This window comes from Mauremys reevesii, linkage group 20, assembly GCF_016161935.1.
Source record: "Mauremys reevesii isolate NIE-2019 linkage group 20, ASM1616193v1, whole genome shotgun sequence".
Lineage (NCBI taxonomy): Eukaryota > Metazoa > Chordata > Testudines > Geoemydidae > Mauremys > Mauremys reevesii.
In genome coordinates this window covers 13,157,732-13,181,373 of record NC_052642.1, presented here as the reverse complement: position 1 = coordinate 13,181,373, position 23,642 = coordinate 13,157,732, and the positions used below count along the sequence as shown (strand labels likewise).

The following is a 23,642-nucleotide window of genomic DNA, read 5'->3' as shown; positions in this document are numbered from 1 at the left end:
CATGTCAAGGACCAATCCCTCCTGAATGGGTCCTCAATAGACTCTGCCCCGTAGGATAAAGGGGAGAGCCCCTCGATGGGATACACAGGGGAACCCAGGCCCACCCACTCCACTTGGTTCCAGCTCAGGGGTCTTGTCAGGAACAGCCTCCCCTCAAACCCTTGGTGTTCCCTGAGCTACTTCCTACCTCTGTAATCGTCCCCACAGCGTCTCCCTCTTTGGTGGGTTGGTTTGTCTAGCTGCGTCTCCCCTCTCTCTGGGATCCTCTCTCTGCAGTCCCTCCGTCCCTCTGGCAGTCTCCCTGCCTGCCTGCCTTGCTGCCCTTTTATCTTCACAGCACAGCTGCCATGTGGGTCTGCCAATCAGCTCTGGCTGAGCAGACAGGCAGTTGCTTTGTCCGCTGAACCAGCATGGGGTACACAGACCACAGGAGACCTACGAATAGCACAGTTGTGACCTGAATGTGTGTAAGAGGGCACTGGCTGTCTCTGAGTCAGGGTTCCATTCCCAGCCCTCCCATGGATTTCCTCTGTGACCGACCCCAGGCAAGTCACTTGTGCTGAAGTTTTCAAAAGTAGCCTCTACTTTTGGGTGCCCAACTGTAGATCCGGGGGGGGGGGCTGGTTTTCCTAGGTGCTGACCCCTGCAGCTCCCACTGATTTCAGCTGGAGTTATGCGTGCTCAGTGGCTCTGAAATGTAAACTCCAGGTGTCCAGAGCTGGGCATCCCAAATTTCATACACTCAAATTTAAAGACCACTTTTGAGAATGCTTTTCTCCTCCCGTGTAAAACAATACTTTCCTACTGCCCAGGATACTGGGAAATGACCCCTGGACAGAAGGTACAATTCTAATGAGAGCCTGGCGATTGACAGAGCTGCTCCGAATCCTCCCTCTCTCTCTGTGCTGCACCCCAGAGCTCCCCTGCACTCAGATGAAATGGTTTTGTTTTAAAGCCCCATCAGAAAGGTTTCTTTCAGCTGGATGAGCCCCGGTAGGAACACAGGTGATGATGACATCGCTCTCCAAGGAATGTGCTGCCTGGGGTTGCTCTATGGTTTGGAAAAGCTGAGAGAACAAACATCTGCCTAAGACACCCTGAGAGATACTTAATTATATGCCCAGAAAATTGCCTTTTCAGCCTGGAGCTGTCAGTCTCTCTCAAATCCATATTTACCAAGACACCGGAGCCCCAGTTAAAAAGAAGTCATTCTTTTTTAAATGAACACTTAGAAAGAAACAGATTCCAGACGGAGGTAGGTGTTGATTCTGATGCACCTGACGACAGCTGAGAATTCACTGACAGCAACAAGACAGAATTCAGGCAGATTAGGCGTTATTCTTTGCAGACAATGCATTATCCTACCCATTAGACTGACTTCCCACCATGCTGACCGTTGTTCCGCGGATTTATTGTAGGCACACTTGGTAATTACAGAGTCCCATATATCAGCTGAGTGTGGGGGAAACTGAGGTAGTGTTAAAGGAGAAGCTGGCTTTGTGGTTAAGATAGTGATCTGGGATTCAGGAGATCTGGCTTCAATTTCTGGTGCTAGCCAGGCAGAGTACTGCTATTTAGGCGCCTAACTGGGAGCTGAGCAATTCTGAACATTTGGTGGTTAGCTCTTGAAAATCTATCCCTGGGCTCTTTTGAAACTTTGGCCTTTAACCTCTCCATGTCTCAGTTCCCCATCTCTGACATGGGGACAGCAATATTGCCTTTGTCTGTCTTGCCTGTTTAGATTGTCCATTCTTGGGGGCTGTCTCTGATATGCCATACGTATGTAAATCAGACCCTTGGACAATGGAGTGCTGGTGTTGGTTGAGGGCTCTGAGCGCTATTGGGATGCACGGAATAATGATGGGGGTGGGAGAGAAGACCTGATTACAGGAGAGGAGAAGAAGCTCAGGCTCTTGAGTTCTATTCCTGACTCCATCCCCAGGTGCATCCCGTAATCTCTCTCTGCCTGTTGCCAATTCTAGTGATGCAATTGTTAGTCTCTTGGTAGCTGGTGTTTTTATGAAAGCCCCCTCTCTTGGAGGTATAAGATTCAGTGACAGTATGAGCTTCCCTTGGAAAAAGGTAAGTGTCTAGCATTCGTGGTTGCAGAGACAGGCTTGAAAATGTGACCTCAGGGCAGCCTCAAGGCTCAGAAACCAGAGGGCAAATCAAAAGAACCCAACATTTGTTATATTTTAGAAAATCTCATGACTGTGGGGGGGTCTGACTCATGATTTTTGAACATTTGGCATTGGCGATATGGCATAATGGTGCTTTGAACTTCTCTAACTGCTTCCGCTGGAGGAGCTCAAAGTGCTTTGCAAACTTTAATGAAAGGAGCTTCCCAGCAGCCCAGTGAGGTAGCAAAATGTTATCAGCCCCACTTTACTGCTGGGCAACAGGCACTGAAAACAACAGCAGAACTCCCATGGATTTCAACCGTGCCGAGAATTCATCCTCTGTGCCTGGCATATCGCAGATCACTGATACTACAGAAAAGGGGAAAGGCACAAGAGGTGGGGGGAACACAAGCAGGCGAGGAAGAAGCATGACATGGTCATTCCCTCTTAAGTCTTGTGTCAGAGTAAGAAGCCATTAAAGGAAATGATCTATTTGATAACACTAATATTCTCCAGCAGCAAATGACCCTGCAGCTTTGAAAAAGCCCTCAGCAGTGAATGTATTTGCACTGCTACTGTCCTTGGAATGATCTCCCAAGAGATGAGACAGAAGCCCATTTCTTGGCCCCTTTTTAAAGCTAGACTGGCAAAAACAGCAGTAAGTGTAGAATAGGGCGCGATCCTGCACTGGCAGCGGGGTGGACTAGCTATTTTCCAGCACAAGGCCAAATTTTGTTCTAAGCTGCTCCAATGTGAATCTGGAGAAACCGCACCTAGGTCAGTGGGGTTTCTCCCATTTTGGAGCTGAGAGCTAAACTTGACCCTATGATTCCATGACAACATCAACAGGAAGCTTATTCCTTACTCCTCCTGCAGGCTTTCCCCATCTGGTTTTATAAAACACTGTGCATGCCATATACAAAAGGCAATTGGTCTACATGGCACGTTGGGAAGAAAAATGTATTATCCAGGTTTTCTGTAGCAAACACGGGAATGTAGAGTTCATAGTGTTTAAGGTCAGAAAGGACCATTCAATGGTCTAGTGCCATGGTGGGCAACTCTGCGGCCTGCGGGCCACACAGGGCCCGTCAGGGTAATCCGCTGGCGGGCTGCGAGACAGTTTGTTTACATTGACCATCCGCAGGTACGGCCGCCCACAGCGCCCAGTGGCTGCGGTTTGCTGTTCTCAGCCAATGGGAGCTGCAGGAAGCGGCGCGGGCCACAGGATGTGCTGGCCGCTGCTTCCTGCTGCTCCCATTAGCCGGGAACGGCGAACTGCGGCCACTGGGAGCTGTGGGCAGCTGTGCCTGTGGATGGTCAATGTAAACAAACAGTGTCACGGCCTGCTGGCGGATTACCCTGACGGGCTGCGTGCCCACTAGTGGTCTAGTGTTCTTCCTATATATCACCGGCCATTAAATTTCACTGGGTTACCCATACAGAGCCATCTCTTTACAGCAAACCATTCGATAACTGCAAATGCAAGACAAGCTAATCTTCTGCCAACCCAACTAGGTACCCTGTCACCAGAGTTAGGGATGGCAAATGACAATTAGGCCATCTGGTTCAGGAAATATTGACCAGGTGAAGCTCCAGCCCAAATAACCTTATGGGCAGTGCTTTGCAAACAGATCTCCCTGAGCATGGCTTTTGCAACGGTGCAAGAGGAACGGTGGGAGAGGCGCTCCTCATCCGATGCCACCAGTTGGTATTTAATAGAAAGCCCTGCCAGCTGTCCCAAGGCCTTTCCAAGAAGGGACATACAAGCAAGGAGTTACCGTGGTCCCTGACTCAGCCAAGCTTGTTTGCCAGTTGGAGTGCAGAAAGCATGTGGCGCACGCCGGAGGAACACTGGAGTGACTCATGAAGTTGCTGCCATGCGTTTGGTGGACGGCATGTTAAACACGATGAAAGGGGACTCTCCTACAACAGAATCCAAATAGAACACTGTTGCTACATTTTTAGACTCACTATCCTATTCAGACAGGCGTGGAGCCCAACTACAAACACTACAGAAAGATCATCGGCGATAGGGTTACCACCGGCATGTCAGAGATGATTAGTGAGAAAGGACAGAGGACTTCTTCTTCCACTAGCAATTAGAGGTAGGTAGAGGAGGAATGCAGGGATTAAAAAATCTGACAAACAGCAACAGATTTCCCAACAAGGAGCTGATCCTTGGCAGCACTGCTGTTGCTCCAGCAGCCTGCTTTTAAAATCATCCTTCAAACACATGACATTCTTCTCCACCTTCGCAACAGAGGCCCCCAGATATGGGTCCATTGTGGTGTCAAATAAAAAGTTTAGTGCCAAGAAACCAGATCACTGGCAGAAGCAGGGGTTTGCAAGATAAAAGCTTCTGCTCTAATAGCAGAAGCAGGACCAGGGCTGAGCTCCAGACTGTAGGTAGTTATTTTATGTTCTGTGTTCTCTCTGCCCATATGCCATATTCATCTTATCGCATGACCAGATTTAAGGATGGCAATCTGAATGAAACAAAGCTCTGTGACTATATATTGGTATCCTCTTGTTCCTCCTCTCTGGCTATACCTTTGGGCATTCCCCTCTGAGGGATGTAGAAGATGCCAGACTTGACATCTGTTCTTGCAACATTTATACATTACATCTTTTCTTAAAAAATAGAGGTAGTCTGCAAAAATGTTATGAAACCAGTTAGCATCTGATTTCTTTCTTTATGGGAAGTTTTGAAAAGTGGCCTTTAAAAAACTGATTTCAGATGTAGTTCTTGAGAACTGGTAGTTTACAAACTATCCCAGAAGTCAAGGTAGCTCAGAGGCAGGGTGAGTGGTTTGCTATGGAGATGAAGAGTCAGGAAACCTGGGTTCTTTTCCCAGTTCAGCCCCTGGCTTATCACATGGCTGTGGTCAAAACACTTATTCACCCAGGACCTGATTCTGATTTCACCAATGTAGAACAGGAGTCAATCCACCGAAAACAATGGATTTATGCCAGCGTACACCCAGTTTAACTGAGCTCAGAATCTGACCTTCTCTGTCTTAGTCTCTTCTCCTGTAAACGAGGGTAATCATACTTACCCACCTTTGCAAAGTTCTTAGACAGCCTCTGTGAAAAGGTGCTATATACATGCAAAAAGAACAGGAGCACTTGTGGCACCTTAGAGACTAACAAACTTATTTGAGCAAAAGCTTTCGTGGGTTAAAGCCCACTGCATCCGATGAACTCCTCGTTCTTTTTGCTGATACAGACTAACACTCTGAAACCTATATACATGCAAGGTATCTTTATTTTGAATGAAATACTCACATTAGGTCTAGCCCTGACATAAACTTGTCTATTTTCACTTGTATGTGAAATAATGGGAGTTAAAATTAATCACTTGTCAATACTTTCTATCAGAAATAAATGACCTGCCATTTTCTTCATTTAGATTTCTGTCAGCACGCAGATGTACTCAGCCTATTCCATCATGAGCTAAATGATTCCCTGGAAGTTCAATGGAGTTACACCAGAGATGAATCTGGCCCCTTCAATATGCTATCAGTTGAAAGCACCTAGCTGAGATTTTAAAATGCTGCCTGGGGAACTTAGACACATGGTTCATGCCAAAATTAATGAGAGTTGTGCCTCTAAATCCCCTGGGTAGCTTTGAATATCTCAGTCTTTATCGCCGAAGGTAGTAGTGCTAAGTTAACATGAAAACACTTATACAGCCCCATAACATTGTCACCTGGTGGGCCTTTAACACCAATGTTCAGCTTCATTCTGAAGCATCGTAAATCGACGCTGTTTGTCTCGTGAAACACGTTTTCTGGTAGCTACAAGTTTGCAATGAGGTGCAGACATCTGGAGTGATTACCAGCTTCCCTTATTGGTTCTCTGACAGCAGTTTCTATTGGCAAGAAGAGTTTCATGCTGGGGTGTTAACAGAGAAAATAATGGCAAATAAGGAAAAATAGCTGGTAGGGTCAGGCCAGACCCGGCATCTCAAATCTGAACCCCTTTGAATGTTGGGAAGGATGCTGGGGTGAGCTGGCATTTGGAAACGCTGACATTCCATGGTGAGTTGAAATGTGCCAAATGGATCAGGCAGCCGGATGCCAATTCCCCAGGTAAGCACAGGGAGGAGAATGCTCACTGAACAGAAAGTGGCCACACGTGTAGGCTGATGGCTGCAAGGGAATGGGACAAGTCTCAAACCGTTGTCTGAGAAGGTTGAAAACCACTGTTGCAGGGGATACTTTTTACTGGAAAATGGATGAACTGGGAAGAATCAGACTGTTCAGGTCACGGAAAATCAGAGTTGGGTAGAGCAGGAGATATAATGGCAGGAGGTTAATGAACTGACACCAGCTCCAATTCAAGTCTGGGAGACGGGATCAAAGCGGATTAGGGTTAAAAGCCAAGAAAAATGATGATGCATGGACTGGAGGACTGAGCTATATCCCACAGTTCTGCAGCCCCCCTAAAAATATTGCATTCTTGGCTGAGCTCCAAATGCTTCTAGGGTCAAACACAGTGCCCGCGGGTCAGAAAACAAATCTGACTCTTTTTACATGTCACCCTATCTTTACTGAATGCTGCAGTCACATCAGCATAAAGCTGATCGTAAAAATGATGGAAATCTATCCTCATGATCAGCTTCAGCTGATGGGACAAATGTGAAAGCATACAGATATTTCTTTGCGGGCTCTGACACAGAGCAGGTGGTTCTCTAGCACTTGCCTATATTATGGCTGATTGACCAGGATCATCCTCAGTTCCAATTTATGGAAGGGTTAATGATTTTTGCCCCATCAGGCACTGGGATCAAAGAGGTGCACAAATCAATCAAACAGAGGTGTGGACTGGCCCGTCTCTCCTTTAAATAGCTCCGTCTGGCTTCTGAGGACAAGAGGCTTTGTTGACCAGAATAAAGAGGAACTGCGAGGATTAAACAACAGGCAAGTGTGTGCAATGCAGAGGAAATCCCCTCACACAGCCCATACTGGCAAAAGGGAAATTGTATTAGCACCTCTCTGACTGCATGCAGTGCTACTTAGGCAGGCGTTAACACTTTTCCCCTAGCTAGCGATCAATGCAGGACAGCAGCGTAGGAAACCTCAGTGCAGCATGCTCCTGTGCCCAAAGCACAGGCATCACAGCATTGGATCAGATTTTATCACAAGAGCCAGCAAATTAACCATCACAGCAGTACCCCATCTGTAAAACTGGGGTAGCAGAAATATTTCCCTATGTTGCAGGGGTACTGGGAGGAGAAATACTTGTAATTGTGATCCCAACAGTAATGGGATCCATAGATAAAATCTTGCTTGGCTCAGAAACCAGGTTTTGACCCCTGATGTTCAGCAGTGGAGGAATTCTCAGGACTCATACACAGAAACCTCCTACACGTAGAAAAACAGAAAGCAAGTGGCCTTTGCTGCCAGGGTAGCAACATGGCAAATGCAAAGATAAAACATTAGCGCTAAACCCTGGGAGCTGTAGGGTTTTAGTAAGTGACACTTGGATTTGTTTCCTGCAGGCAGAAAAGCACAGCTGTTGTTTTTATTGACTGCACCATACTGGATTATTTGCATGGTGTTAAATACAATTGTACAAGTTACAGTTCATGGACCTAACATGCAACCTCATCGAGGCTTTTACTGCACAATGTGCGCTCTCTCTTTCAGGAGAAGTCACACCAAGTATGTCTACACTGTGATAAAAAACCCACGGCACTGAGTCTCGGAGCCCAGGTCAGCTCGCTGCGGCTCTCGGGGCACAGGCTCTGGGGCTAAAAATAGCAGTGTAGCTGTTTGGGCTCATGCTGGAGCCCGGGATCTAAGACCCCACAACGGGGAGAGACATCTACATTTCAATTTGATTGCCTTGCAGTCCAAGTCAGCTGATCCAGGCCAGGCTGCAGGTCTTTATCACAGTGTAGACATACCAGCTCTAACCTATTGCCTTGCTTTCTGAATATAGCTTTAATTTACCCATAATATACCTATGAGAGCAGACCAAAAATTTCAATTTCTTTAAAACAGCAGCTCTTACTTGACTAAAACGCCCATAGACGTCTATGGATGTCTTGCCTGCTTTGAGGGCCACAGGATTTGGTGGATAATTAATTATTACTAATTGCCCAGATTTTCAGACGTGATTAGCGATTCTGGTTGCCCAACTGAAAGCAGCTCAATTTTCAGAGAGTGGGTGCTCAGCACTTTCTGAAAATCAGCCCCTTTTAAGGTGTCTCAGGTTGGCCACCCAAAAATGGAGGCATGCAAAATCATGCTTGAAAATCTTGATTAGTCATAGAATAATAGTAAACAGGTATTTAGAGAGGCAGTCTTGCAATGGATATCACACTGCAATCTTCCAACTGGTTTTTCATGTGCACAATACGTCACAAATGTGATCTAACTAGAAATCCCATAGCATTGTTACAGGCATTGTACAAAGCCTGTCCCAAAAAGCCTGTTTAAGCCATAAGGGGACAGATTCCTAAAAGAGCCTAAATGTTCAGTCCCACATGGTGCTGAGCACGCTCCAATCCAGCAAAGCACTTAAGCGCTTGCTTAATTTCAACCATATGCTTAGTCCCACTGAAGTCAACGAGACCTCATATGTATGTAAGTGCTTCGCTGGGTTGGGGCCAGAGGGCAGGATCGTGCCTAGAATGTTTTACCATATCTGGTTTTGTCAAATTTGCTTTTATGAGGTTTCATGGTGAGGCTGTCACTTGTTTCTGAAAATGATCAGGGGGAAGATTATTTTTTCCCCTTTCCAGGCCCCATCTTGCACTTCCGACACTGGCAACGTTTCCATCGACATCAATATGGGCCCGATGTTCAGAGGGGCTGAGCACCCACCACTCCTGCTGACTTCAGGAAGAGCTCAGGGCGCTCACCCGCCCTTCTGAAAATCAAGCCCATGAGAAATGTTGCCTTCAGGACAGGGACCTTAGCAAATTCAGTGCTGGTGAAAGGGGCTGGCTTGCCACTGTTGGAGAAAGAAAAACAACAAAAGGAAAGCTGTGATGTGAGGAAAGGGCTGAAGCAAAGACAAATGGTACTAAAATGTAGGGGGGCGGGGGTTGGAAAAGAAAATGAGAACAAGGCAAACAACGTTATCTGGAGAGAGAGAGGCGGCAAAGACATAGAGAGCACCCACTGGGCCGAATTCACACCTGGTGTAACTTCTCAAGTAGCTGAATCCAGGTCGACCCACTGCCTGCCATGCAGAGTATACAGATTCCAGACAGCTTGGCTAGTGCGTGTACCGCACAAGGTTATCTAAATGATCTGGCTCCCACTTCAGAAGACTGTGCACCCTCAAGGCAGTAATTTGTGCAGCAATAAGAAAGCAACTTTCTAACGAGCTTCATGTGGAGAGAAAAGATTCTGGGAACTGCTTGATGCCGTTCTATCATCGCCAAGGTTTTAAGGCCAAATGCAGCGGGGCCATGACAAATGGCCCTCAAATGAGTGCAGACAAATGCTGCCAACACATTACTAATGTGCCCCTCCATAGCCTCACTCCTGGGCCAAAAAAAGGTGCAGGATCAGGTCCTTGGAACAGAAGGAATTGGGCCCCAAAAGATCACTCAGCCACATGACCAGATTTTATCACAAAACAATTTAATTCAAACATCGGTGGAAGATTCTTACCAAATTCACCGCAAGTATTTAACTCTTTTATCAGTGCAACAGGGTGGTCTGCCCCCCAAAGGAAGGAGAGGGGCCCTGGAGCCAGCCAGCCCTGTGCTGAGGCAGTGCCCCTGTAATAACAGGTCTATGGGCACAGCAGAGGGAGTGATCAGAAGCAGCTGGGAAGGGATCAGCTGATTTCCTGACGCGCTCTTGTTTCCTGTAAAAGCTGTAGGAGTGGGTAGAGGAGAAGCTCCAGGAAGTAGGATGGTTTCTAGAACATGGGAATTCGCTGGCAGGTGTTTTCTAGGAGGACTGGTAAGGAAGACCATGGGTCGGGGGAAATTAGCTGTTGGATTTATGTTGAAGTGGTTTGGTCTGAGGTATGCTGAAGATTATTGGTCCTACTAGTACATAGTGCCCTGAAGAAAGGGCCTGAGCAGACTCTGGGTGTGGTGTTAATCCTCCGTGATCTGGAGACAGGCCAACAGCCTGCAAAACCAGAGAGAAACTTGTTCCTGGATGGCTTCAAGTACAGAAAATGGGATTCAGACATTTGCTGCATTATTGAGCAAATGTCTTAGGGTCCCTGGAGACCATTTTGTTTTCATTATTCACTGCAACATTTCAAATGCAATTGAAGTAAATAAGCACTGGTACAGGAGGGCAGAATTTGGCCTTACCTGGAGGAATTTTGCTGGAATGACTAGCGTGGTGTAAGCAAGGGCAGGGTTTGGTTGGTTTGTGGAGACACACTAATGGCCATGATTCTGTATCCTTTCTCAGGGGAAGTGAAGTCAGTGGAGTTACTCCTACTGGAAAACTGGTGTCAAATCAGTTACAGTGATGGGGAGGGATAGCTCAGTGGTTTGAGCATTGGCCTGCTAAACCCAGGGTTGTGAATTCAATCCCTGAGGGGGCCATTTGGGGAACTGGAGCAAAAATCTGGGGATTGGTCCTGCTTTAAGCAGCAGGTTGGACTAGATGACCTCCTGAGGTCCCTTCCAACCCTATGATTCTATATCCTTCAAAAAGAAAATCCTAGGGTTTTTTTAAAAAAAAAATCCAAATAGGAATGTTATAGGGCTAAACAGTTTAGTGTAGCTAACAGAATGGGAGGAGTTCTAGGAGCCAAACAAGTGGAGATCTGTAGGTTTCTTAATAACTAACCTTATAGACCAGCTTTGCTACACAGTGTCTAATTTTAGTGTTATTAGAGTCTGTCTGAATACTGGGGGCTCATTCTCCACTTCCTCACATGGCTGTACATGTGGAGCAATGCTACCGAAAGCAGTAGTTACACCAGTGTAAATGAGTGAAGAATCAGGTCCTTAATGTCCAGAGCTCATTCTGATTGGTAAATGGATGTCACATCTCTGCACAAATTCCCAACGGTACACAGGTAGGCCTTAATCACTGAATTCAACAAATCCTTGCATGGATCCTATCAAATGGGAGATAAATCAAGATTTTGCCATTGGAACTTGGATAATCACTCTGACTAGGCACAAGCCAAAACAGAGCCTGGCTTGCTCTTCCAGAGCAGTGTTTCTCTGCAGGGTGAGTAAGTGTAATGAAACTGGTTTTGGCCAGTAAACAGATAAGACCCAAAATATATGCAGGGAGCAGGTCTGGGTGAATAAAGTGCCAAGTCAGCACAAACACTGTTCATAGTAGATCTGCACTTTATATATGGAACTTGAGAGCATCAGTTTCTTCAAATTAGGCATGAAGGGTCTGTCTACACTGACCAGGTTACAGTGCAAGCGCGGCAGCGCTGTGATATGGGCAGTGTAGGGGCTTTAGCACAGGGGAGAGCTCTCCCAGCGATTTAAAAAAAAAAAAAAACCCCGAATGAGCAGTGGTAGCTTTGCTCCTGGCAATAAACCACTGTCTACACTGATGCTTTTCAGCACTAAAACTTTTGTCGCTTAGGCGAGCGGGGGGGGGGGGGTCTTTTCACACCCCTGAACGACTCAAGTTTTAGCGCTGAAAGTGGCAGTGTGTCGACAGCCTAAAGCAGAAGTAAAAAACAGCCAGTTCCAGTTGACACTTAAGAATTGCATATAAAGACCTACACTTCAATTGCAGTGAAGGCGATTTAGAATAGACGTTAGAAAAAACCCTTCTGAACGGTCAGGGTGGCTAAGCATTGGAACAAATCACCGAGGAAGAGTGTGGAAACTCCATCACTGGAGGTTTTTAGGAGGAGGTTAGACAAACGCTTGTCAGGGATGGTCTAGATCAGTAGTTCTCAAACTGGGGAGCTTTGGGGGCGTGGGGGGATTTTATTGCACACATTCAGAGCTGGGCAGCTGGAGAACAGGGGCTGCTGGCCGGGCTCCCAGCTCTGAAGGCAGCAGAGAAGTAAGAGTGCGCCTTCTTGAGGGCTATCTGTTATACCTTATCTAATAACTACTCTCCTATGTGAGGGGAGAGAGATCTGTTTTATAGAGCACTCCTGCAACAACACTACCTATAACAAAACACTGCGGACTCCTTCAATGAGGGCCCTATCCTGCATGGTACTTAGCACCATCTGTCAGGGCCCACTGACCCCGGTCTATGTCGGTGGGGGTCAAAAGCACTGAATGCTTCATAGGAGGCGTTCAGCATGTTGTGGAGTCTATCCCTATGGGGTCAGTTGCACCCAGGGGCGGCTCCAGGCCCCAGCACACCAAGCGCGTGCTTGGGGCGGCATGCCGCGGGGGGCGCTCTGCCGGTCGCCGGGAGGGCGGCAGGCGGCTCCGGTGGACCTCCCGCAGGCGTGTCTATGGAGGGTCTGCTGGTCCCGCAGCTTCGGTGGAGCATCCGCAGGCACGTCTGCGGGAGGTCCACCGGAGCCGCGGGACCGGCGACCGGCAGAGCGCCCCCTGCGGCGTGCTGCCCTGCTTGGGGCGGCGAAATGGCTAGAGCCGCCCCTGGTTGCACCTAGCCCTGCTCAGGTGCACTAGGGAGGAAGAGCAGAGGGCAAACATGTACTGCAGCGATGGGTGACGGTACAGACCCTTGAACCCTAAACCCTCAAAACAAAGTTAGAGCATAAGAGTGGTGCCGCAATAAGCTAGTGCCAGCCTCACTATGCCTTCCGCATGGTGATCCCAGGGCCCAGCACGCCAGCCAGCCGTGCTTGTCCCACAGGGAAGAGTGCACCTAGTATTTTATTCCCAGGTGGCAGAGCCACTGTGCTTGCCTGGTGTGCTTCCCCAGCACACACTGGGGCATTGTTCCTGCTGCAGGCTGCAGTTTAATGCTCCAACTGAACCCAAACCTGGTATTGTTTGCATGCGGCCTTTCTGCAGTGGAATAATACATGCACAGCCTTATCAGAAAACCTGCTTTAGCTCGGAGGGTTCTCCCTCCTCCGCCTAATCAGTGCAATAAATCTCTCTATGCAGCAGACCTAAAAAGGCATTACACATGAGCTGTTGTAAAATACATGGATGGAGTCACGTCTGCCTTCCTTCCCAACTCCAGATACTCTCCTGTACCCAGTTAGGGTGACATTCAGCCTGACGTAATGGGCTCCGACGTGGCTCTCTCTACCACGTAAGCCCCGCATGGGGGAGCACAGACAAAGGACTACTCGGCGCTCCAGTGCCAGGTTCTAGGCTGGCTCCAAATGAGCTGGTGCCGAGCAGGACTTGAGAACAGATCAGGTGCACTGAAATCCACAACTTGGGGGGGGTCACGTGACTCAAATCCCCACATAGATGGCTAGGCGGGTTAGTGACTTTTCTTCTACTCGGCGGTGTTGCTCAGGTGTATCGAGCGTGGATTCTGATCATCCTTCCTGTCTTGTCATGGGGCTGCTGTACCCGTAATTACTTGTATTGCAGTCGCACCAAAGGGCCCAAGACAAGAGCAGGAGATTGTAACATACAGACATGAGGTGAAATCCTTCACCCAGGGCCCCCACTCCAAGGAGCTTAAAATCTAATTCTCTGAGGAAAGCAGGAGTACAAGCAACAAGTATGTGGTAGCTCAGGGCAAACACCGGACTCTCGCTAGAACGCGGGATTTGGGATCCAGGCACAGTACCGTGTTAACGCGGGGACTTCGTTAAAATGAATTGCAATTAAAATCACTACATTTGGGATCCATGGCTGCGACCGCGTTATATGCGAATTCGCGCTATATAGATGCGCGTTCTAGCGAGGGTCTGGTGTACTAAGTTTAAGTTGTGGAGCACCTCCTGACAGCTGTGTAATGACCACTCTGAACACTCCTCCCAGACAGCTCACACCTTGGGAGCAATTGGTCATCCTGACCAAATGGGGGCCCCTCCCCTGCCTTGCCTTGGGAGGCCATTTCACAACTTGGATACATGATTTACCCCTGTCAGATAAGATGATACATTTGCACGCTAGGGTCTGTAAATCTGTATTTATTCATGCCATATTTAAGCAAATAAATTCCTCAGTTTCTTCTGCACTGGGACGACCGCTGCTGCCTAAAGCCCAGTGTGTGGTGGTCTGTTTCAGATATTTTTCCCATCAGATTTGCCCCTTGCTGCAAACTAGATTGCAACTGAGCTTTTCGCTTCCTATACTGGGCTCCTGAAGACTTCTTCAGGAGCATCTTTTATTTTCTGCAGGGTAAAACGGCATTAGGGAGAGCAAAAGTCTATGATCCACACTTTGTGTTAAGCGTAGCAAAAGAAGTAACGGTATTTCTTTTATATTGTGTAGATAGGGGTTCGATAGAGATCTCTGGCATCTCATTAAATATGCCCTTTTACTATCAGAGGGGTAGCCGTGTTAGTCTGGATCTGTAAAAGGTGCCACAGGATTCTTTGCTGCTTTTACTAGTCACTACTTACACTCTTCAAATCTTAAAACACAAGTATACTTTCACAATTACACAATAGAACAAGGTTCACAATATCACAGCTAGGCTCTCACTTCACTTTGTTCTTATATCTCACTGACTGACCGGCAACGCCCTGCCCCTTATATACCCATGAGGGCAGGGCTGACAACATTCTAGGAGGTTTGAGGAAAATGTAGTTCTCAGAAAGTCTGGAAGGTTCCATCAGGTTCTACTAAGGTCCAGAACATTTTAAGAGGTTAGTGAACAATGAATCCACATAGTATGTCTGAAGAACCATGTTTCAAGTATTCCCTATTTTCCCTTTTGTCACTAACAACAAAAACAGCACTCCAAGCCTGGCACCCCCAGGCTATTGCCTGGGTCCCCTGCTCTTAAATCTGGCCCTGTATATGGCTGCATTTGCTCACTCATCATTTTATCTTTAATTTTTTTTTCAGGAACACATCAATTTGCAGCATAGGACTACCTTGCAGTAACTGAGCCAGAGGGAGCTATATTGATCTACCTCATTGGCTTATTTTCTCTGGGTAGCCCAAAGTTGTGAATGGATTGGTGCCGGGGGGCGGGGGGGGAGCCAAAAAAGTCTTGTAGCAGAAGTCCAAGTGCTTGCAAGTGTCTCCTATAGAGATGGTTGGAAAAACCTGTTTATTTCCAACCTGTTCTCCCCCCCGACCCTCCCCCCCGTTTCAAATTAAAATTAAACTTTTTTGAAAAAGTGACTCTTTTATGGGAAGATTTTGAAATAATTTGAACAGAAGCATTGGTTTTGATTCAGTTATCAAAAAAATATCAGAATTTCAGATGTTTGGGGTCCCCTGCCCCCACTTCTTAGCACTGAATGCACTAGGCACATAGGAACTGCCAGACTGGATCAGACCCCAGGCCCATCTAAACTAAGATGCTGTCACCCACAGTGGTCGGTACCAGGTGCTTCAGAAGGAGCAAGGTGTAAGAACTCCAGAGTAGGCAGATGTGGGGTAATCTGCGGCCCCCACTCTGAGACTGTAAGTCTGGAATCTTTCGCTTTCCTCTTTGTCTTTGCTTTATTCCTTTCCAAATTTTCAAAACTTCCTCAGCTTCTGAAAAGCTAGAGTTGCAGAGTTCCATTTTTCTCTTTACTCTGTCACTTATTCGTTTTATTGTGCTGGGGGTGGAGGGAGACAGGAAAAAAGGAGAAACAAACTTAATATGTTTGGAAAACTTTAGGTTGGAAAAACAAAAGTCCTAACATTTTCCTGTGGAAGGTTTTGGATTAGATAAAACTCCATTTTGGGGCAGGAAACTTGTGTTTGGTTGAAAAACTTCAACCAGCTCTAGAATCCTGCCTGATCCTGCAGTGGGAAGTGAAGAACCAAAATCTGGAGGTGACAGACATGATCACACTTTTGAAGAATGGGTCTAACAAGTTCAAACCTGAATTTTCCCAAACGTTGGGAGTGTAAAAGCAGCAAAGTGTCTTGTGGCACCTTATAGACTAACAGACATTTTGGAGCATGAGCTTTCGTGGGTGTGTCACTCTAGATGGGAACTTCCCCAGAGCTCACAGGTATGCAGTTCAGGGGCTGAGCTATCGTGGCAGGTTCTTCTGTTGATCCACTTTGTAAAGTGTCCAACACAGAATTCCTGTTGACTCGCGGTGGTAGGAGTTGCTCATTAACTCCACCTGGGAGGTGAGTGACTCTTCCGGGAGAGGAAACTAAAGTCTGAGACAGAGAGGCCTTGGAGAAAAACCAAGTACAGCCTAGCTTTCTTCCCACAGTTACTTCAACTGCTGTCAAGGAACCCCAGGCTGCGGGCTGTGTTCACGCACTAATTCTGTGCGCACATATGTGCATGTGATGGATTCAAGCAGGGTAAAGGACGGTGCCTTTCATAGCAGTTTTGGTACAGGCTCCTCTTTCGAGCTTATATGGACACAAGAACGATGTCCTCTTGCAGTGGGCACCTTTACATGCCAGAATCTGAAACTGGATACATACGGTTCTGTTCATCACTAGAACAGAGCAACCAAAAATCACCCTAAATAAAAGGTAGTATGTCAGCAGTGCTGTGGGTGTTCTGTTTGAAGGGGGAGTTTCCAGACATGGGAACCTTAATCCTTCATTTGAATAATCATATTGGCCTGGAAGCCCCTAAAATGGACAGGCTCCTGTTAGGGTCCCATGTTTGAAAATCTGGCCTATGATAACTTTTCATTCACATAGAAACTCGTTCGTTTTCCTTCCCTCTCCACCAGGGCTGGTGAATGAGATCAGAGCGTGAAATCATGGTCGTATTGAAGTCAATAGCAAACTCCCTACTGATGTCAGTGGGGCCAGGATTTCACCTTTCCGGGAGGTCTGCACTGTATTCAGAGGAGTGATTGCAGCTCGTCTAAGCATCCCCACACAGCTTTAACCTAGCTAGCACCACTAAAAATAGCAGTGAAATTGCACCGGCGCAGATGTTGGCACGGACTGGACACGCCCACCTAGAACCCTGGGCACATACCCATTGCCTGGCTGCCTGCCAGGGCTCTATGCTAGTGTGGCGTTGCTACTATTTTTAGCTGCAGTAGCTGGATGAAAGCTTGTGTGTGTGTGTTGTGTGCCCACACCCGCTGCAGTCACAACTCCGGCTGCAGCGTAGACATACCAACACAGGAGGGGGGACTCTTTTGGAGGCATTTCCACCGAACTGCTGACGTGAGCAGAACTCCACAGAGGGTTTGTGTTGGTCTCCGGTGATGTGCATGCTTAAAAATGAAACTGACCCCTAAAAATCACTTTCAACAATTGGTATCCTCCAGCTGTTCCCCCAAGACTTCAGCAGCCAGCGTGCACTATGGAAACATACCAGGCACGCTCATCCCTGCACAAGTCAAAGCCATCCATCATATTGGTGTAAATTCAATCCTTTTGTTGTCTTTTAGAGCTGCTCGAGGTAGCTCCAGCTGTAAGTGCTTTCTCACCTCTCCCCAGGGGCTCTGCAAAGCCAGCTGCTCTGAATGACATCACAGGTAACTGGGAATGACAGCTCAGGCCAAGAGCTGTTTGAAACATAGTACAGAACCAGTGACCTGCGGTGAGCTGAAGCTAAGAAATCCAACCCCATTTTCATAGCACTAGCAGCATGCACTGCAGATTAACATGCAGCTGGGATCGGGGAAGCTGTACTACTGTAAATAATGGAAGCCCAAGACGCTTCTGGTGTAAGTTTCCACCATCTTCTTTGGAAAATACAAAATGATGGGCCCGACCTTGCATTTTGACAGTGCTCAGAGGGTTAAATTCGATTCTCACATGCACGTGGCAAAATAAAGAGCCAGCAGAACAGAGGAGTGTAATGCCTTGAGAAGAAAGCTTCCATCAGAGAAATAAACAGGGTGGGTTTCTTCTGCTAGGCAACTTACGAAAGAGGGAGAAATAGAGCTGTGAGGCAGCACGGTGAATTACATACGGCCTTGCACTGGGATTTGGGAGACATGGCCCTGCCACTAGGTTGCTGTGTAACCTTGGGCAAGTCACTTGATCTCCATCTTCTCCCTTTAAACTGTAACCTCTTTGGGACGGGGACTGCCCCTTACTGTGTCTACGTCCAGTACCCAGCACAATGGGCCCTTGTTCTCAGCTGGGTCTTTTAGTCGTGAATGCCATGACAGTAGCGCCTAATAGTAATAACACGAAAAATGCAATATTTTAATTTTGCAGAACTGTGTTCAAAGAAGCCTGGTATTAACATCACAAATATGCAAAAAGATCATTTACACGTTACTGGATGCAAAGCCGTTTTTTGTTTGAAAATGAGCCAATTTTTGCTTTTTAAAGCATCCTTGTTTTTTAGTGAATTGTGAACATTTCCTATTTTTAATTCATAACAATGTACAGGAAAAGATTTGCACAGCTTTGCACGTTAAGATGTGTTTTGCACACTTCTATTAATCACTCCTTTCCTACATTAAGAAAATGCTTAAATCTCAATTCCCCACCATCCCCAATTTCAAAGATGGGGAAACTGAGGCAGAGAGGGTAGCTAGTGTCAGAGCACCCAATCCATTGCCCATTGAAGTGAAATATTTCTACTGACTTCAGTGGACATGGTCTGTTTATGGCCCCATTACCACAGTATCTGAGCACTTCACAATCTTTATACTGAGCCTTACAATACTCCTATGAGGTAGGAAAGAGCTGCTATTTCAGTTTTACAGATGAGGGATTAAATGACTTGCCCAGGGTCACAAAGGAAGTCTGTGGCAGAGCAAGGACTTGTGCCAAGGTCTTGAGTGCTAGACTAGCTCCTGAATCACTGGACCATTCTTTTTCTCTGAACTATTCTCATCCTTATTTGTGAGCAGGATTGGACCCAGAAATACATGCCTTAGTAATACAAACAAAACTGATAGCAGTGTATCAATTTTTGGTATTCTTGTGTTTCTTTTCCCTACTCTGGAGGTGAAGTCAATGGGGCCAGAATTTCACCCCGGGACTCATGTCCCGCAATAATAGTAGCTACTTCTCAATCAAAGAAAATATATGAACTACCCTCAACTCTTTTCTATTTGCTTATATCATATTGCATAACATAGTTCACGAACAAGAGTCAGGCCACTGCTGCCTGGATATCAGGCGCAGCCCTAGTGAACTGGAGATATCGCCACTGATTCAACACCAAAGGATGGATTGCAAAGGGAATGTTGCTAATTATAATGGAACTGTAACTAGAACATATATTGGTAGCTATAGACCAAGAAAATTGTTGCTGCCCACAACCCAATGGAGATGGGGATGAGGAGTTTGGGATGTGGGAGGGGCTCAGGGCTGGGAGGGGACAGAGGGTTAGGGTGCAGGGGTGGGGCCAGGAATGAGGGGTTCAGGGTGTGGGCTCTGAGCTGGGGCAAGGGTTTGGGGTGTGGGAGGGGGTCAGTGCTCTGGGATGGGGTGCAGGCTCTGGGGTGGGGCCAGGGATGGGGTGCAGGCTCTGGGGTGGGGCCAGGGATGAGGGGTTTGGGTTGCAGGAGGGGCTCCTGGTTTGGTGTGGCTCAGGGCTGGGGCAGAAGATAGAGGTGTGGGGGTGAGGGCTCTGGGATGGGGTGCAGGCTCTGGGGTGGGGCCAGGGATGAGGGGTTTGGGGTGCAGGAGGGGCTCCAGGTTTGGGGTGGCTCAGGGCTGGGGCAGGAGATAGGGGTGGGGGTCAGTGCTCTGGGATGGGGGTGCAGGCTCTGGGGTGGGGCCAGGGATGAGGGGTTTGGCCTGCAGGAGGGGGCTCCAGGTTTGAGGGGCTCAGGGCTGGGGCAGGAGATAGAGGTGTGGGGGTGAGGGCTCTGGGATGGGGTGCAGGCTCTGGGGTGGGGCCAGGGATGAGGGGTTTGGGGTGCAGGAGAGGGCTCCAGGATTGGGGGTGGCTCAGGGCTGGGGCAGGAGATAGAGGTGTGGGGGGGTGAGGGCTCTGGGATGGGGGTGTAGGCTCTGGGGTGGGGCCAGGGATGAGGGGTTTGGGGTGCAGGAGGGGGCTCCAGGTTTGGTGTGGCTCAGGGCTGGGGCAGGAGATAGGGGTGGGGGGGGTGAGGGCTCTGGGATGGGGCTGGGGATGAGGGGTTTGGGTTGCAGGAGCAGGCTCCATGTTTGGGGGTGAGAGAGCTCAGGGCTGGGACAGGGGGTTGGGGCACAGGGTTGGGATGCGGGCTTACCTCCGGCGGCTCCCTGTCAGTGGCGCAGTGGGGGAGCGAAGGCAGGCTTCCTGCCTGTCCTGGCACCGCAGACCATGGTGTGCCCCAGAAGCAGCTGGCAGCAGGTCCGGCTCCTAGGCAGAAGCACACAAGCGGCTCCGCGTGGCTCTCGCCTGCAGGCACCACTCCCCTAGCTCCCATTGGCCAGTTCCTAGCCAATGGGAGTGTGGAGCCGGTGCTTGGGGTGGGGGCAGCACACAGAGCCCTGTGGCACCCCAACCCCGGAGCCAGACCTGCTGCTGGCCGCTTCCAGGGCGCAGCGCGGTGTCAGACAGGTAGGAACTAGCCTGCCTTAGCTGGGCAGCACCGCCAATGGGACTTTTAATGGCCCAGTCGGCGGCGCTGACCGGAATGGCCGCGACCCAGTGCCTTCCAGCAATGCTCACCAGTACTGGGTCATGACCCGCAGTTTGAAAACCACTGATCTAGTCGATAAGAAAATCTCCATGATCTTGAAAGAGAGATTTCCCTAAGGACAGAGTGAAGTCTGACCACGCATTTTGGGAGTTAGTTGTAGCAACTGGGCTTGTTGGACCTTTGTGGAAGCATGAAATGAGTTGCAGTGAGACTGCGAAGAGTGAGCAGATCTTCCTGGGGCGATGCCTTTGGAAGATTGCAACAAATGAAACTGCCCCATAAAACAGTCTTGGCTCAACTCAGTCCAGTACAGTCACTTGATAGCCAGCTCACCCTACAGATCGCTCTGCAGGAGGCCGTGACGCTGACACTGGCCCATGGTCAAGCTCTTTAAAAAGCTCTCAACTGTTCCCAGCCAAAGGCCCTTTAAATAGGGTTAGGATTCACTCAGGCACTGATCCAGAGCCTCAGTTACCTCAGACCAGTTTTGTGCTTCTCCACTGACTCAAACTCCCTTCCCTGGCCCCTGCATAATCTATTGGGCATCAGGTGATCCTTGTGACCGACATGGGGGCCCTGAGGGGGTGGGAAAGGTGTCCATTGTCTGACTGCGACCTCCAGGTGGTAGGGGCTGTCCCTGATCCTCTGTTCTTTGTACTGTAATAAACAATTTGTCTGGGTATCATGTTTCGGGCAGAGTTTCTGCTCAACTCTGTGGGGTTTCCCTGGACCAAGCTACTGAGAAAGCACTTTTATCTGCTCTTGCACGTTTATGACCTTGGAATGACAGCGTAACATTCTCCGAGCCATAGCACTGGCCTGCCAGGGGGTGGGTGCCCAGGGACTCCCCCTTCTGGAGATCACTAAATCACCCCGACAGGGAGGAATTCAATTGTTGCTCATAAAAAGGCTCCTGAAGAGAGGGCTTTGTTTTGCCTTTGGAGCACGCCAAGGGGCACACACAGTTTCCTTGGGCAAGCGCGAGGGCCTTAGATATATAGCCATGGCTCTCCCACGTCTTTCCTCATTCAGACAACCCCCTTTGACCCCAGGGGCCTGATTCAATGGAGTTATGCCAATTTATAACTCCTGGGCACCTGGCCCCACGTGCATAAAGACCAATGATTTTGTTTTAAAACCATTTATGGACGGGAACTAGCAGAGAGAGAAACCATCTTGAGATGAGCTTCTGTTCAGAGAGACATCGGAGAGTAACATCACCAGATTTCAAACAGGGTGTTGCGGAGGCAGGACCTTTGCACGATCCTTGATCTGGCCTTGCCAGCTGATTTTTGTTAAAGGGAGTGAAATCTCTGATCAGGCCTGGTTCACAAACGGGCTAAGTCTATCGAACGTTCTGTTCCAAACAAGTGGAGAGGGGTGCTGAGATTATTTAAAATGCCTGGATTAGTCCCTCCCGTGCACGGGTGCTCCCCAGTTGGGGGTAGGTGCCCCTGCCTCCCAAGCACCCTGCAATGCCCAGCCACCCCGAAGGGGGCGCCCCAGCACAGGTCCCCGCTCCCGGCAGTGCTTACCTGGCTCTTGCCCGTCATGGATAAGGTGGCATGGCTGGAGAACCTGGCCAGCCTTGTGCCAGCTCCAGGAGAGCCGGGCCCCTCCGCAGCCCAGCTGTCCGGCAGCCCCGCTGACCTGCTGAGGGCTTCCACCTGCCTGGCCAGGCGCTCCACCTGCGCTCGCAGCCGCTGGTTCTCCTGCTGCAGCTCGGCGACGGTGCGGGCCAGCGGGCTGGCCAGGCGCAGCACCTCGTCCACTTGCCGGTCCACCCCTTGCTTGAAGACCTGGATGTCCACGTGGATCTCCCGCACGGCGCCCCGCAGCGTGTCCTCATAGCGCCCCAGCGCCTCGCACACGCTCTGCGCGTCCTGGCTGCTGAGGTCCGCGATGTCGCTGGCCACCGTGTCCATGTTGGGGGGCTGGGGACTCTTGCCGGGCTCCGGGCAAACTCCCAGCCAGCGAGGCTGGGGGGCTGCGAACGCAGGACACCCCACTCCAAAGCTGGAGGGTCCTGGCACCGGTCCCTGAGATCTCCCTGACACAGTTTAGGAAGGCAGCAAGCCAGTCCCTGGTATCAAAAAGGTTGAGAAACACTGGGCGAAGGAAAGCCCCCAGTCCTTGCTGCAGGGCAGCCTCCTGCCTGGAGCAGTCGCACGCTCACTTCGCCGGGCTCCAGCTGGCTCTGTGCATTCTCCGGGGGTGCCCTAGGACGGGCAAGGCTGCTCCAGCCCTGCAGCTCTGCCCAGAAAAGCAAAGGAGGGAGGGCGAAGTTGGGGGAGCCCTGGCCGGGAGCGAGAGCGAAGCTGGCTGAGCAGCGGGGCTGGCTGTGTGTCTCTCTCCGGCTCCTCCAAGGAGGAGATGCAATTTCAGGAGGGGACAGTGCAAAGGGGTGGAGAGGGGGGCTGGCTTGTTCACAGCTGCCAGAGGGCTGCTTGGCTCTGTCAACAGCTCTCGCAGGGGGACACAGGCACTGGAGGAGCTGTGCAGCTGCAGGGGAGATGCTCTGGGGTGGGAGGAGGGGAAGGGACAAGGGGAGAGAGAGGCAGGCTGGGTGGGGAGGGAGGATCAGAAGGGAAAAGCTATGGGTGGGGCGGGAGCTGTGGGAGGAGGTGGCTAGGAATGAGGGGGAGCCAGGGGAGAGGACTGAGCAGGGGGTTGCATATCTGGTCTTTCCTGTGTTGCTTGGATGCTGCTGCCAAAGTAAACATTCCTTATCGCTCCCTGGGGGAGCCCGGAGGCAAAGGGAGAGGGGACTGGATTCTGGGAGAGTAAAGACACACACACACACACACACACACTCCCACACAACTTGTACACGGGCACATGGACGGCCCTCACCTAGACCTGCTCCCACCCAGACACAGCTGCACACGCGCTCCCCGTGCCACACGCCCACCAGTACACAGCCAGGGAGAGTCTTGGTGTGGCAGCCCACGCAGGTGTTTCCCAAAGATCCGGGTCTCTGGCAGAGGTAGGGGGTGATCTACAGAGGCCCACACACAT

General features: G+C 49.4%; 1 protein-coding gene across 1 annotated transcript in view; it reads right to left on the bottom strand.

Moving 5' to 3' along the window:
- The window catches only part of SMTNL2 (smoothelin like 2), a 47,976-nt gene extending 24,824 nt beyond the window's left edge, over positions 1 to 23,152 (bottom strand). Inside the window, exon 1 of the mRNA XM_039507560.1 lies at positions 22,160 to 23,152. Within this exon, the coding sequence (XP_039363494.1) occupies positions 22,160 to 22,549 (390 nt within the window). The 5' untranslated portion in view covers positions 22,550 to 23,152. The remainder of the gene's footprint in view (positions 1 to 22,159) is intronic.
- Between the last annotated feature and the right edge of the window lie 490 nt (positions 23,153 to 23,642).